At 45.4% G+C, this 16,464-nt stretch overlaps 1 protein-coding gene across 6 annotated transcripts in view; it reads right to left on the bottom strand.

The window, feature by feature from the left end:
- Positions 1-16,464, bottom strand: part of LOC122401033 (POU domain, class 6, transcription factor 1) — a 223,554-nt gene that overhangs the window by 16,231 nt on the left and 190,859 nt on the right. For 3 of the 6 annotated variants that reach the window (XM_043402896.1, XM_043402898.1, XM_043402901.1), the window contains exons 3-8: positions 7,636-7,813; positions 7,193-7,351; positions 6,804-6,995; positions 3,742-3,915; positions 3,305-3,588; positions 2,315-2,528 (exon numbers count right to left, since the gene is read on the bottom strand). In XM_043402896.1, the coding sequence (XP_043258831.1) occupies positions 2,315-2,528; positions 3,305-3,588; positions 3,742-3,915; positions 6,804-6,995; positions 7,193-7,351; positions 7,636-7,813 (1,201 nt within the window). The remainder of the gene's footprint in view (positions 1-2,314; positions 2,529-3,304; positions 3,589-3,741; positions 3,916-6,803; positions 6,996-7,192; positions 7,352-7,635; positions 7,814-16,464) is intronic. The other 3 variants (XM_043402900.1, XM_043402897.1, XM_043402899.1) reach the window with 3 other exon arrangements.

Here is a 16,464-nt window from a genome sequence, read left to right as displayed (position 1 = left end):
TTTAAGTTCCGGAATTTCTCGCTTAGGCTCTCGCTGAACTTCCAAATCGTCGAGACAATGATCAATTCTCTTCTCTCGCGTCAAGACAACGCTAGAATTTTGCACCAGTTACCCGGCAACCCAATGCAGTATTGTTTCAAATAAATCCACAACAGCACTTTGGGTGCAAAAAAATTTAAATAACTAAAACATCTTTTTCTATTAAGATGTCGACAAACAGAGTTCGACAACTACGTTCGAAGAAATAGTTCTTTTTTTGCATTAAGAAAGCAGGTTGAACTCGATGATATTTGTGAATTTCGTAGGATGTTGAAAATAAATGTTACTATGAAGTATTCTCGTCATATCCACTAGCAGAGTAAAAATTGTGCCTCGTGCCATTCCTTAAAGACTTCCCTCGAGTATCGCGATTCTTTTACGCGGAATCGTGGTTCGTAGTAATCGGGACGATGCGTTTCGCGGAGAATTAGACTGTTTGATTCGAGTTTGAATCGATTCGTAGGAATGTATCGAAGCTCTGGCGAGAAGCTGCCTAATGACATCAGGCGGCTTCGTTAAAGCAGCTTGAGCTACACCGATTTCACTCGTAAATCTGTCACCCCGAATGTATACGCACGCAATAGAGGTGCCCACATGCCCCGCAATCTCGACCAGTTCGCCGGGTTTCTGCGTCGAGCAATAAACTGCAAATCCTTCTTCCGCGGCACGCTGTTTCTGCGATCATTAATTTCCGATCGAACCCGAGCTCGTCGTTCCGTCGGACAAAAACGCCACGCTCTTCGGTCCGTTTCGAGGAGCGTACGAATATTTTCTCGTATCGCGATGACGCCAAACACCGTCCAACCACGAAGACGAACACGAATCGTTCGAATTCTTCGAGACGATCGCGGGTACGACACAATACGCGGAAACTCCCGGACTAAAGTTGACAAATTTCAGGCCATAATTGGGCAAAACGTGATCAACGAACGAGAGAAGCAGTTAAAGTCGTTGTAATCAAAGATCATGAATTCCATAATTCAATTGTAATGTTCTTTTTGTTAGATCATTACGTTGTCTAATAATTACCAGCAAAATTTTTCAAAGATTCGACTTCCTTGTTGATTTGTTTTCAAACAATCGACAGTGCTAAAGCAACGAATGTCTAACGCGTCATCGAAACGAGCAAACGCAAAATTCATATTACTGTTTTCAAATTTATCGTCTCCTTTAAATTCTCGAATCCGCGTCGAAGGATCCATGCGATTAGCGAAGATACCGATCGATAGATTAATGCTCGAGCTGGCAACGGGCATTCAGAATCGTTAGGCTCTCGATACGTCGATTATTCCATCATCTAAGCGCCAGCGTGGGCAACGATTGTGAATTATTGAAATTATTGTCGGTCGACTGGACGTTACGTGCACCGTCGGTATCTTTATGACTTCCCAGAAGGCAGAAGGAACGATCTAATACATCGTAATGAGCCGAGTATTGTACGATATCCTATTAAGATTATTAAGCGCTTCATTGCGCGACCAGAGCCTCGAACCTGATTATATATCAGCTTTGACTATACGTTAAATGTTGAATAGGCGAAAGAAGGAAGTATAATTCGAACCAAAGGACTAATGAGAATGGATAATAGTACAATAGGGTGCAAGAAGACGTTTAATGGTAAACATGATTCCCGAGGGCGCCGCGAAAGAAATTTATTAGTCGGTAATTTAGAAAATAGTAAACAATAATTACTCGTTAATACAAACGATTGTCATTAACTTTGAACGATGACCCATCTCGGTAGTTTGAATTCGTAATATTCGTTTTGGCATGACTCGAGGTCGATAAAAGAATGATCCAACTCTGTGACCATGTAGGTCTAAGTAAATCGGATTCTTGAAACATACAGTTACTCCCACTCGTACTCGTACACTATAATGGTGATTTACCTGTAAGACCATTATAAGAACCACCATTATAGTGTACGAATACGAGTAACTGTATGTACCTACAGATGCACATCCTCTTACACGATTTGTTAATACCACCAAGTTTAATAGGTATCCATTTTATAGAAATCTGTTTGTATTCAGATTCCTAAGTAAATAATATAAATTTGACAAGGGCGGCGATCAGGAACTGCCTTCGTTTTGCAATAATCTAGCCTGAAAGTGTGCCTTTGAAAAGCTTAAAATAAAAACTAAAAATATTGGGAAGAGCTTAAGAAGTAGACGTGGATATCACTAGGTGAATCGTACGGTAGATCTTCCTCTTTGAAACGCTTGAAATAAAAACTAAAAATATTGGGAAGAGATTAAGTAAACGTGGATCTTACTAGGTGAATCGTACAGTAGATCTTCCTCTTCTTTTGGACTATAGAGGCTGCTGGGGGACGCCTTTAAACCGGCGCCGCTGGGTCCGTGCGTCGTCGTGATGGTGATCTCCCCGTTGCTAGCCGCGAGTCTGTTCAACGCCGAAGCCGCGGATACCGCCGACTCGTGCAAAGGCGACGATTTCTCGGGCCTCTCTCTGTGATGTTTCTCCGTCGGCTGCGCGGAACACAGGTGGTAGTAACGGATTAGTAGCTCAACCAGGTACGACAATGCTCCTCTTCCACGCCAATTATACACTTAATAATGAGACCCCGGGGTTCGTCGGATCGAGACACTTTAGAGTCTAATTAGTGGAAGAAACGCCGCCGCCGCCGCGGAATACTTTCTTAACGAGATTGCTTGCTATCGGGAATTATTCTGGTTGTTCCGGCGATCTTGCGACGGTTAAGCCCTTCTACCTTCGACGGGGACCACGGGTTCCGCTCGTATATCGTTCGCGGGTCGAGAGTCGTCCGTATTGTTACGGAACACCGGGCAGGAGGGGTTGGTATAACGCGGCCATCGAATCGGAGGAGTGTTAGTTATTGACGAAACCGCGGTAGATAAAAATTCCTCGAAGAAAAAGTATCCACGAACGGAGTAGGGTGGACTCGCGTATAATTGAGGTAAACGAGCAAAACGTCGAACGATTGATCGTTTCGAAGGGAAACGGGAAACGTCCACGCGTGAATCTTGAGCGACTTCCGTTTGTTGTTTGAAAACTTTACGCGGTTACGGTACGCAGATTATGTATACGGCGCTGATTAAATTATACGGCGCGCTATTAATAGGAGTTGCCGGCGATACCGAAGTCATAATCCAATTACCGGGGCAGAAGCGTAGTTGTATTTCGTAATGAGGACCCGGGCGATTTTCAAGATCGAACCCCGGTTGTGCGATTAAATTGTAAAAGATGTAAATTATTCCCGTTCCGTAATCGACGGTTCACGTACCGTGTAGTGACTCACTGTAGTGCAGTGTGGATGGCTGTGCTGTTGAGGCGACGTCGTCAGAAGCGGTTGCTGGGATGCCTGAGCCGCCTGGACCGCCTGGACCGCCTGTGCCTGGGCCGCCTGCGCAGCCTGAAGCAGTTGCTGGGGCTGCATCGCGTTCAGGAGTTGTTGGCTGGCCGAGCTGTTGCTCAATAAGTGCGGCAACGCGGCCGGATTCAATCCTAATCCCGATGCTAAACTGGGACTTGTCGGGACTGCGTCATGGAAAAGAGAAACGTGGTCCACTTGAGAGCGACACGTTCGAGAGGGATCGAAGAGACATGTAACGAAAGGCACAAAGAGAATAATTTTCATACTTTTCCGGTTGGTCAACGTCGACGCGAGGTATCGTGTGAACTGATCGCTACTCGTGTAATGAAAAACGAATTCCATCCTACCTGTGAACTCACCATTGCTGGTCGGCGTGTTCAGCATGTTCTGTGGTTGGGCGATCGACTGAAGGTTCGCGAGCGTCGTGGACACCACTTGGCCGTTGCTGAGCGCCAAGTTGACCATCTGATTGTTCGTAACGTGGCTAACGGGAATGGTCAAAATGGTCTGCGTGGCGATTCCTGCCGGGGCAGTGGAAAGAATGTTAATGGCCGACAGATTAGAACGTAACGAAGCAACGAACGATAACAACCGAGACCGCGTTGATAATTCTATCCCCGCGGTTCCTCGTACGAACGTGTCTCGAATCAATAGATACTTCATTTCCATTATGAATATAGTCCACGCGTCGTTGATCCGGGAAGGGTAGTAAAGTTATCAGAGTCTCATAGAGGGATTATTAGGCAACCCATAGGGTAGGTAACCTCGCAGGCCAGCGTAGTTGGCAAACTATTATCGTCATCTTAATAGTGGGTACAGGTACTGGCACTGGACTGGGCTGCGAGAAGGACGCCTAATCATACTTAGAATAGTTTCGGGATTACCTCCAGCTCCGCTAATCTGATTACCCTGTACACGCGCTTAATATGATTACTGATCATGAGTACGTACCCGTGTTGATACCTATAGCTAAGCTAAAGCAAATCCCGTATTCCGAACAGCCATAAAAGTTTCGCGTTCTGAGGTAAGGTCAACTGACAATCCGATTAACGTTTAGTTTAAGCGACATTTGACGGTGATATTCCGTGATCTGGTTTCCTTTATTTCGCTACCAACCGCCGGCATAGGACTTTTTCGTTTTTCCAGCGATCGGACTAGAAACGATGTCTACGATAAGTGATTTTAATATTAAATGAAAACAATTGGTGAAAATAAATAAAAATGCATGTTAGACTTTGTAAATATCCCCATTACTCGTACAATGGCGTTGTCGGAGACCTCGGTTATCAATCAACCCTGATATTTTATAGAAACTCGTACCCGTTGTGCCGTCCCAAAGGGTCTAGCTCGTAAATAAATGAATAAACAAATAAATAAAATAGCCGTCTGACCTGAGTCTTTTTCAAGATTGCTCGATTCGGCGAAAATAATTCCCGCCCGGCAACCCCCTTTCAAGCTTATTCTTAAACAGAATTCTAAAACATTCGACGGGGACATTATTTTCGTTGCGAAATGATCCAAATCCTCACGACCCGCTGAACGGCATACAATATTCAGTTACTATTGCTTTCAATCGTTACCCCGAGAACGCGAAATTATTCGCGACACGTTTTTACACGACACGTAAAATTCGCTCTCTTTTCGATATAACCGGCGAACTGGTGCAAAAGTTCAGTGCCTGAAGAAGTGCCGTTAAGCAGCACGCATTTAACTGTTTCCTACTTGATGCATAATTGAATCGAGCCGCGAGAATACCGACAGACCGAGCGTCTCTTAAATAAACTCGTCAGAAGTTCGTGGGACGACCAATCAATCGGCACGGCCGACGGAACCTGGTGCTCCTCGACTCTTTCTTCGCACTCGACGTCTATCAGGAACCAATCGAGCGTTAGTCAGTTACCATCGATTGAACCGAAAAGCAGTGCAAACATTATTTGCCACCACGTAACTCGTCATCCCACCACGACTGGTCCATATCCACGAACTTCAATCCACTTAGGCGGACTCCCAAAGTTCTCCTTACCCTTCCGTCCTCTCTTTTCCCCCTTCTGCCACTCGTCTCAGTCTCTCTCTCTCTCTCTCGCTCTCTCCGTCTCTTGCACGCACACATACAATTGCCAGAATAGGAACCCAACTTGGTAGAAACGAAGTTAGCGCGAACCGCAATCGATATAATAGCGGCCGAATCCGCGAAGCTGTGATGTCCAGCCAGAGAGTACTAGGGTTAGGGTAGGAGGGACGGTCCCGAGGAGGCGAGGGGAGTTATTCGTGGGTCTGGAAAGGGGTAGTGAGACGTTAATTATACATTGAAATTAGTTGCAGAGTTTGCCCTCTGCTCGCCAGGCTAGTCTAGGACCACTAAGTATGGACGACCGGGCAAGCCTTAGTCCGAGCTGGTCAGAGATAGTCGATATTATATTATATATCGGCACATCTTGATTGCACAATATTATGCGCCGGCACATCGTGCAGATTTCACGATGAGACCACTCGGACTGATTTATGCCTAGAAATTCGAAGGTACTTAGAGGAGGATTATTGTTGGAGATTTCTTGTTGGCTCGCTGATAACAGGAACTACCTATCCCGGACCCTTTATCTCTCTACCGTTTAATTAAATTTCGTCCCGTAAGGTTTCGCGGTTAGCCTCGAACGTTTCGCCGATCTCCGCGTCCAGGACAACTCGAATCGAAAGTATCGAAAATATAAGTATATTACGAGAGATAATTAGGAGGCATCGCGGATGGCCCGCAAACTTAATTCATTTTATACGTCAAAAAAATATAATTGCATCTTTTTTCGAATGGAATTCTATAATTTGTATTGCCCTGTTCGATGCAGCTTTTTAATCTCTACGAAATGTATTCAGGCACTTATGCTCTGAACCTAATGGTTCGAGAGTTATATCGTTTTAAAGATTTATATTGGTTTATTTTGCAGATTGCAGTCTAAACATGTTATTTTTCGACTTGTCTCTTTCCGCAATTATCGATATTTCTAAACGAACGCGACGTCGAATTAACAGGAAGCGTAATTTATCTTTTAAGTACCTCATAAGAGAGTCAACGGGAGAGTTAATCTTACACCGATTTATATTAGACGTAGACTCGCGTTTACGAACATTCTAATGCGCAATAGTGCACGAGAACGTCTCAACGAAAATGAACGGAGACAGATAATAAAATAATTTAATAAACTTTGAAGCGTTATAACTGTTGAATTACCAGATTTAGTACCTGAACACTGTTTTTGTAGAGTTTGAAAGCCTGCATAAGGTTCAATTTAAAAAAGGATCGTTCGATACCGTTTAATTTTGCCTTAGTACGAGATTCCTACGAGACGAAAGTTTTCGAGCGAGGTCAATTTGGAAATTGAAAGGCCGCGAACAGCGTAAGAAGCAGAAGGCTTACCTTGCGACGTAGGAATAAGAAGCTGAGCCCCTTGAATGCCTTGGACCAGTTGACCGGACGTTTGGATAAATTGAGGCATTGCTACGGGTTGTGACTGAGATAATAGCTGCGGTAATGTCGCCATTGGCGCCGAACTCGGTGGCTGGAGGTGAGGTGCAGATGTCGTACTCGAGCTGGTTGGTACCGTGCCACCTGGATATCGGAATACGAGGATTTTAAAATGCCACCGACGATTCACACTTCGATTTACAAATCACTGTTGCAACTCGACCGCAGGAATATTCCGATTACGGTTAGTTCGGGGAAAAATGGGAAATCAGGTGTCAAATGTCGTATCATTCGCTCGTTGGAGTTCTACTTTCGACAGAGTTGGTAGTTGAAAATCTTACCGGATGAGCTGACAGTGAGATTCAAGGGCGTGTTTATGAGCTGATTGTTAGCTAACCCCGCAGTCATTCCCTGAAGACCCGCGGCTAATGAGGCGACTTGTGGGAGATTTTGTAGATTCGCCAGATTCTGAAGGTTTTGTAAGGTCACCATACCAGCCACTGGCGAAAGAAACCAAGACAAGAAGATCAATATACCCCACCGAGGCTCTGTTTAATATAATGAATTTTTGTTACTTAATCTCCATTTATAACGCGATCGAAACTAGGACGCTAGAATTAGGAGCACATCTTATTTTGAGTAATCGATACTTCCAGAGACGAGTTCGAGTCGTTAAGATGTGGAAGTATTTCTACCGTTGAGACGAAAACACTTTTAACTAATTTAATGTGACGTTTTTATTTCGAGCTGAGGGAGATTTGTTTATACAGGCGATCCGACTCACTTGTCCCGTTGAGATGCGCTTGCGCCACTGCCGCCCCCTTCGCTTGGTGTAAATTTTCAGGCGAAGAACTGCGACGCTTTTTCCGCGAAAGCTTCATGTCGTCCAGCATCATCTGATGATCATGATGGCTGCCAGTGGTGACTGGCTCGGGGCTGCCAGTGCTACTCCTGTCGCTGTCCTGTAACAAACGGACGTTTCAATTTTTAAACGCGTTAAAATTCTGTTAAACGTTTACAAATGCTATGTCTATTCTTATACAATTAATAGCAAGATTCTAAAAGCAGTTAAAATTTCCATAACAAATTTTACGCTATATTGTATTGATCGTGTAAGGTATTTTTGATTACCTTCGCGAGTTACAGTTTTGTACCTACATAATTTATTACACGTTTCTATGACCTAATTCACCGCATCAATTATCCAACAAGCAAACGTTTCATAGCTTCCGCGTAGTTCAGTTAAATCAATCGATGACGGAATGATATTAGTCCAGATTCGAGAAAATCAAAGTTACGAAACGGTCCTGGCAACGAGACGCGCGACGACGTACAACAGGACGAACAATTTCATCCAATCGATCGAGAGTCACTGTGCCCCAATAATTACTGCACGCCGCGGGTTTCAATCTTCGTGTCGTACATAAATACGCGACTCGAACGTCACGTATGAAACAGCGAGTTTATTGCTTATATTTCAAAACCATTGGTAACCCAGCGAGCCTTTGTAAACCTTTGTAATCGTATGTACAATAAAAAATATTCAACCGGCTCGATTGCCAATATATCGTAAACGGGGGCTGATCGAAGCCCCCCTTGCACGCCTACAATCGCGCGCCCGTTAATTTGGAACACCGTCGGCCCGTACAATAGAAAAATCGCACAAAGCGAATTATTTATGTTTATACAATATCGGGCAAGGAAACGGGACCGCAATTTTTTCACGGCGTTTTCGTCGCGCTTGAAATTGCATTATCGCGACGTGGCCGCAAGAATTTCGGTTAACGAGCTTCGTTTCGCCGTAAAATCGTCGTCGACGAGAGTGATCGAGAAAACCGGAAGCTTCATTAGCGTCCCGATGAAACGGAAGCGTTTCCCGCAACACGAACGCATGATTTTTCTATATTCGTCGATGATTCGTCGCACAGCTTTCATTGTTTCTCTTTTTATTTCCCTCTCCAGCAACCCTCCTGGTGGTGTGTCTACCGCCATTACTTCGTAGCGAAGCATTTTAACGTCGGCCAGTTGGACCGTGAATGATTATTAATCAATTTTCAACGTTAAACGTGCCGCCGCAATAAAAAGCGCGGTACGTTAACGAACCGCGCGCGTATAATTGAGCATTTTGGCGAGAATGATTGCGGGCCCGTGTTAAAACCTTTGCGCGGCCGTTCGATTGATTTCGGTCGCTAAGGAAAAAGAAAAAAGGACCAACCGCGCGCCTTCTATTTTTTAATCGCCGGACAGGACCGACAGAATCGCCGCGAGTGGAAATTTCATAGAACGTAAATTAACCTAAATGTTGACCTTAACACGTTCTTTTAATCGTGTAAAATTATTTTAAAAGAAACTTTTTTTAATTAGATAAATTTTTGCTTTTCCCATCAAGCGGAACCCAATAAAAAGTTCGACAGATTTAAAAGAATAAACACTGGGGTAAATTTTGGACCCAGTAGTTTCCAATTGTTTGAAAACTCAATGTTGGCCACGTGGAAAATTCCATGGACTCGGCCCGGCAGTCATCGCGTTAATCAAAGTTGTTTCGATTACGCAACGCGAATTAATTGCATCGATCCGATGGCGATCGATAATTTTTCGTACGCGTTTCGAAGCTGGTCGAGTGTCATTGAAAGTTGGAACGTTTATCGGAGCCCCTTGGGGTAGGTTGGGACCAGCGGTTGTGTTCACGAAGTCCTTAAACGGGTAGAAAGTCGAAACTTTTGGCGGGGGCGAGGGGTTTGGCTGACCTTCGTGAAACAACCGAACGCAATATCAAGTGAACTCTCTACGCCGTACTTTACATGCTCTTTCATCGACCAACTAGCGCGATATTCTATCGTCCTCGTTGCGTCCTTACAACTCTCTACGAGAACGGTTTGACTTCGCCAAAAGTCCAACAACAAACCGAAAGTAGATTACACTAGGCGCCCCTGGTAATCGTGATATAACCGGGATTGAAAAAAAACCAAACCCTTTGGGGTTGTGCTATCAACGTATAGTCTTGGAACGCGAAGGGTTGATCTTGTAAAATTCCCATTTGACGGGGTCCTGCGACAAAATAATTTTTTACCCCTTCGTTTGATTAATAATTCGAAGAATTTTTGCGAAACGTTAGACATTTCCCGCGGATCGAGTATCGACTGATAATAACCGATCGATGTAAACACGGGGAGTGCTTCGTAAACAGTATCGTTGATTAAACAACGTAAATTGCGAAGGAGTCGCGGGCGTAATGGCGTAATTGCGACTCCTTTGTTAGATTTGCGCGGGGGAAAACGTAAACCGAACGGGAACGAGCGGTAAAAGGGGGGAGGGTAAAAAAAAAGCGAGGCATGTATTAATCATTCGTCCTGTATCCCCGCGCTTTCGTGCCGCGCGATATATAATTCATGCATATTTACGGGATGCCGGAGGAATAATTAACGAACGGCAGCGCATTAAGGCGCGTACTGTGTGTACGTACGTGCACGTACAGTCGGCTTCTTAGAAGACAATCTAAATTATAATAAATCGATGGAGTACGCACGGGCCACGGCGATGCTTTACCCGCCACGAGTTCTGCGTTGTATATCGATGGGCGGCGGTGTACGAAGTAATGTTACCCGACGCGGCCTCTTTGCATAATGGCATGGAAATATGCCGGAACGTGTATCGCCATAGTTGGATACAGATTAAGCGTGTTAGTGCTTCGACATCCCGGCTAATTCGCGAAAAAGGAGTCCACCCGGTGGTTCGGGCCATGAATAAATTCGACGCGAGTTTCCCGGCTAACCGAGACGACCGACCAACTTACCCGACGAGACGGGGGCGATTTTACACCCTCGCCAAATTATTTTCCCGAGTTCCGTGCAGAATTCGTGCCTCGATCGGTACTCCGTTCGTTTTCAACCATACTTCAACCCCCGACCGATCTTACACCCTAAACGGATCGTTCGTTCTGTTTTATTTTCGTGCAATCGAAGGGGAAACACGGGTCGCAAGCGACCCGTCTAATGTTTCACGGCTCACCGTTCGCGTGGGACATCCACGATACGCTTTGGATACAAGAATACCCCGGTGAGTTTCACGGGACGGCGTGGAAAATGGCGGCCGGGAACGAAGTCACGGGAAAGATAGAAGTTATCGAATGATTCGAACAGGCGACCGGCCATTTTTCTATGTAAAAGGGAGAGAGCAACCCCTTTCCGCGCGTTGTAATTTCAAATTTTCGTCAGTGGTACAATGGAGCGCGGCGGTCGCCGCCATTGGTCCCGGGCATTTCATTGCATAAAAAATAGATAAAGCCCGGTCGATAGGTAACGAACGAAAATAGGAGGCGCAGTGGCCACGGCGGTAGTTCAATTTTTTTTTTCCACGCAAATTCGTAAACGGCTATACCGACGGTATGGCCACCCCATATTAAATGGACGAGGCGAGGGGGATTAGTTGAATGCACAGGCCCGGCCATTTTGCTTGTAAAAGTGCGCCCGATATATAGTAAGCCCTAGAAACGTATGTTTACGGGCTTTCGGCATTTCGCATAAATTAATCAGCCAACGAACCCCTTGCGCAAATACGACCGACGTCAGCCACGGACGGCGGCACGCAACCGACAGCTTTTCTTTCGTGGAACGGAAATTTGCGAATCTTCGGCCTCCGATCACGAAATCTTTAACGATAGTGCTACGAGCGAGACTGGACGCAGATTCTAACAACCGATACAAGCTTTTAAAACTTTTAAACAAATAGGTGTCAAGACCATTTCACCCCTTAGCTGTGCTTAACGAATATATTGGAATTATATCATAATTCAGCAAGAAATAATTACATAACTGTATAGAGATTAGTTTTAGGCCAATTAGAACGATTCTAGTAAAAATTGTAATTGTCTAAGCAATCATGGCGAACATGGATCCAGCCCTGCGAATCGAAGCTTCTAAGCATGTTTGTTCCCTCGTCGGATTTTAAACCCTCAAATTAATTATAGCATTCTTGTACCTAGATCAGTCTGGTTTGACTGTTCATTGGCTAAAAACAACGAGTTGAATTTATTGCTTATTGGCAACTCTTTTACAAATCGTCCAGCCCACCCAGTTACTCGATAAGTCTTTCATCCCATCAGTCAAGGGTGAAAGTAATGAGTTTCCATTCGAACGAGGTAGAAAGTAAAACAGTTCGTTGAATTCTCGTATGGACAATTCACGGAGCCCTCTCATTGACTTAATTACTCTTTCTAATTATCCTTCATCCATCTTCGTATTTTGGCGTGGAATTACGAAATATCGTTAACACGTTCGCCGGTTCTAATTACCCCCCGAATAAACTTCTCACTTCAAGTATCATTGCACTCACAGCCGAATAAAAAAGTCCGGTAACAAAGCTGTGGCCCAATAATTATTTTTAGCATCTCTATGTACCCCTAGAATCAACGTGCAACGGTAATCGATTTCCAGTAAATTTGATGAGCAGGAACTTTCAACGAAAACCTGCTGTGCATTTTCATTCAATTTTCCTCCTGTCTGAATTGTCAAACACAATAAAAGACACCGTGAAATATTAAAATTATATTTAATGCTCGTGCCGAGAAATCATTTTTCTGATTACAAAAAATTAGCTACGAAGCCCTGCTTTCGTAATTTCCTCGAACAACGTTAAACAATTCTGTACCAGAATAGATCTCCATGGCAAATCTCCGCGTCAGAATGCATACAAACAGCACCGTCGGTCCAAGTGCGCAGAAACCGGGGCCAGACACCTAATAACTCTTCGCTAACCGGAGAACCAAACCGAAAGGACAATGCTCGAAAATCGTGGGGTTTGGAACTCTTCAGGAAAGAAACAATTTTGCATAATATGCACCTAGAAGAAGCCAGGAATCGATAATTACTTAATCGACACGCGTCCGTTCATTATTATCCAAATCTTCTGAATCTAGTGTATTAGTATTTTTGTCGCACAATTTAATTCTTACTTTGAACATGCATGGATTTGATGATGTTAGTAGAAGTCGATTTAGAATATTCTCATTTGTTGCTGTTATCCACCACAGTTTAGATACCAGTAATATGCATCAAGTATATGATTGTCTTCAGATATGATCTTATTACACTGTAAGCTGATTCAGTATCATCCCCCTTCCTCCTTCAACAACCGCAACATTCCGGGATAAGCTTCGCGGAGCCGGCCGTAAACGGGAGTGCTCGTTCCAAACTTTAAGGCACTCGTACCGCCAGTAAATATTGCCGGACAGGGCTCAGATTTTGGAAAGATTCTCTTAAAAAAAGTTGAGAAAATAGGATATCCTTGTGCTACTACCCTTTGGTCCGAATTTCACTACAGCCCGCTGATGATTTGGAATAAAGACCAATTTTTCAATATCTCAACATCGCTAAAATTCGAACGATTTATCGTATCAAACCCGAAGAGATAATTTCGCTTAGGGGCAGCAAACGCCTTTGACGATTACTTTTGCGCCGTGGCGTTGGCCGAGCGGTATTTTGCAAACAGCGGCCCGCTAGTGCGATTCGTCGCGATATTAGCCCGCCAGATAGAACATTAACAAGTTGAACAAACTCGCCGCGGAAAATTCTTATCGCGGCGGGCGAACCAGGCCGAACCGAATCGAACGGCTACGAACGAGAAAAAAATCCGGCAAAACCTTTTAAAACGCGAACGCGAGAAAAAAGGACCCGATCGAAACGAAAGATAGGCGATAATAAACGTAGGTGGAAACCGGTCCGGACGTAGCGGCCGCTGTATAGAAAGAAACATAAAAACGCGTATTACCGATTCCGGAATACGGCCATTAGTCTGAAGTCAGCGCGGCTATCGTTTATTAAGCGCAAACAGATATTAATGTATTTTTACACGCTGGCCGTCGTTTTCGTTGCGCCGACGCCCGCCACCGCCGCCGCCGCCGCGGACGCCGACGCCACCGACGCCAGGCACCGCTGGCGCGGTCCGCGGGGTCGAAGCCAAATCCAATTACTTTTATTCGGGCGAAATGAGTGCAGCTAAGTCATTAATACTAATCAATGGAGCCGGGACCCGCGGCGCTGGCCGCGCGCGTTCCACACGAATTACCCATAACTCAAACGCCTCGAAATGACTTTATTGCAAAAAACTTGCGCTTTTGCGCGGCCGCGAGCCGCTTCTCGTCGTATCCGCATTGTTAAAGGCTACCGCGCCGATAAGTAATGTTTATTGTTGCATTTCCAACGACCGTGTATCCCAATCCCGCCGCCCACTTTTCGCCCACTCGCCCCCCCCCCCTCTCGCGACGCCGCCCTTTTTCCGCTCGCGCTTTTTATTTTTTTTTTTCCACCGCGCCATCCCCGCGCAACCGATCCGCCCGGTCCCTTTCAACCAGAAAACGCTGCGGCACGGTTTTTCGCATTAGCGAGATGGCCCGTGAGGGCGGGCTAACGATTTTTTACTGCTCGGTAGCAACCAACGATCCCCCAAAATTTAAAGCGTTGTCTCTTCGATCGACACTGGCCCGCGAACGAACGCTTCCTGCCCGACGAAAGCTCGCGAATCGATACAATTATTCCTTCTGACATCATCGTCGAACGTCGTTCGATACATTTTTAAGGGTTGATGCTGGTTGAAGCTTCGGAGTGCAAGCGTCCTTGAAGAATATTGTTCCAAAGTTCCATTAACGTTGCAACTAGTTCGTTCGATATGCGTCAGAAGTTTTTCAGGAGTAACACTGATGTATTCAAATATGTATTAGAAACTCTTCAAGGATCGAACGACACGGTGATGTGTTCACATATGTGTTAAGAAACCATTGCACGAAATTTTAATTTTAGAATATAAAATATATTATTATTTGGATACTCAAACACGAAACCTGTGGAACGATTGAACGTAAAAGAAACATCGTGCCTGAATAGAGAAAATACCGCGTTAATTTTTCAGGAGTAACACTGATGTATTCAAATATGTATTAGAAACTCTTCAAGGATCGAACGACACGGTGATGCGTTCTCATGTGTGTTAAGAAACCATTGCACGAAATTTTAATTTTTGAATATAAAATATATTATTATTTGGATACTCAAACACGAAACCTGTGAAACGATTGAATGTAAAAAAAACATCGTGTCTGAATTGAGAAAATATCGTGTTAATTTCGGACTGAATAAACCAGGACGCCTCGTACAGCCGGAGCACGCAATATAATTAAGAGATACTATCACCGCAGGATATCCTAAAATTTAATATGATCTCGTAATTGTTCTTTCAAAAGTACACGACGATAACGCATAGTCCAGACCGCGAGTACCCGGAACCGTGGAAACGAGTAACACGTATAACAACCGAAAGTCGAACGGCGGCGTAAGTCTCGACGAGAAAGAGCAACGGCGGAAGAGAAAAAAAAAACCCCCCGAAAAAGAAGCAAAAGTCCATTAACAAAGTCCGTATCACCGCGTAACAGACCCACCAAGACACTTTTAACTCACCGTGCAATCCCGTCACGAATAGGTACTCCATTGATCGGGATTAAGGATTATCCGTGGCCATCCAGAGCGGAGCTGGTGCGAGGAAACGATGAATTTCCTCGACGACCTAACGGGGGTATCCTAACGGGGACGTGCTCCGCGGGGGTTGCAATTATCACGTGGTCATTGCGAACCGTTGTTATCGGGAGTTAGGGGGAGGGGGGAGCGGCACGTGTGAGAAGGACGAAGACACGCGACAGGAGACAGAGAGACGGAGAAAGACGGACAAACGAGAGAGTCGACCGACCCCTCGGCACAGGCTGCTTTGTCTGTAAGTGTAATTAGTCCAGGGTGGGGTTTCTGGAAAGAGGAACAGAGACCGAGAGACAGACAGACCGAGAGGGTTGACGGGAAGAGGGGCGACCGGAGGAAAAGGGTGGTTCATCCTGGTCTCCCTTGCCGCGCCACCGTGCCCCACCACCGCCTTATTTATATGCAAATGAGCTTCATTTCGCGATATTAATGTTCCACCCGAGTCGGCCTGGCCTGGCGCGAAAGGGTGCGCAGGATACGCGGAAAAGGGTTCGTCCTAGACCGTATATGTTTACGACCGTTCTGTTCGCCAACGCGACGCGCGATTTGCTCTGCTGGAAATTACGGCGTCGATGGTCGAGAGTTCGGACTTCGAACGGGGGGTGTGGAAATCGAAGGGAGGGAAGAAATTTGCTATGAAACCGTCGGACTCCAATAACGCTGGCTCCGACGACGAAAGAGGAAATCGTCGCTCCGGAGCAACGGGTGTATCGCGGATTCGGAGGGCTCGCTCGACGATAAGAGAATACTATTGCCTCACCTCGAAGAATCGTCTCGAAAACTGGATAGTCCGGGCCGCCAAGAATCCGTAATTTTCACTCGAGAACTTCCCTTAATCTGCGCCGCTATCTACCGAGCTCGGTCCCTTATCGGCCACCCAGTCCGATCCAGTTATGGTAATCGCGCGGTTCGAAAACGTAGAGTGCCCGTAACCGAAATATCGTCGTTCGCCCGATGCCGAAAACACGACGGTAATGCGCCGTGTCTTTGCTCGTGGAACAGTCGCGCACGGATAATGACCGATTTATCGCAACGAGCAAGAGCATGGCAGCGGGTAGACAGACCCCCGTCAAGCCTCCACCGGGTTAAATTAA

Source organism: Colletes gigas, unplaced genomic scaffold (assembly GCF_013123115.1).
Source record: "Colletes gigas isolate AHSC1104 unplaced genomic scaffold, ASM1312311v1 Colletes_gigas_Sc00021, whole genome shotgun sequence".
Taxonomy (NCBI): Eukaryota; Metazoa; Arthropoda; class Insecta; order Hymenoptera; family Colletidae; genus Colletes; species Colletes gigas.
Note: the sequence above shows the minus strand (reverse complement) of the source record. Positions and strands in the feature narration are given on the sequence as shown.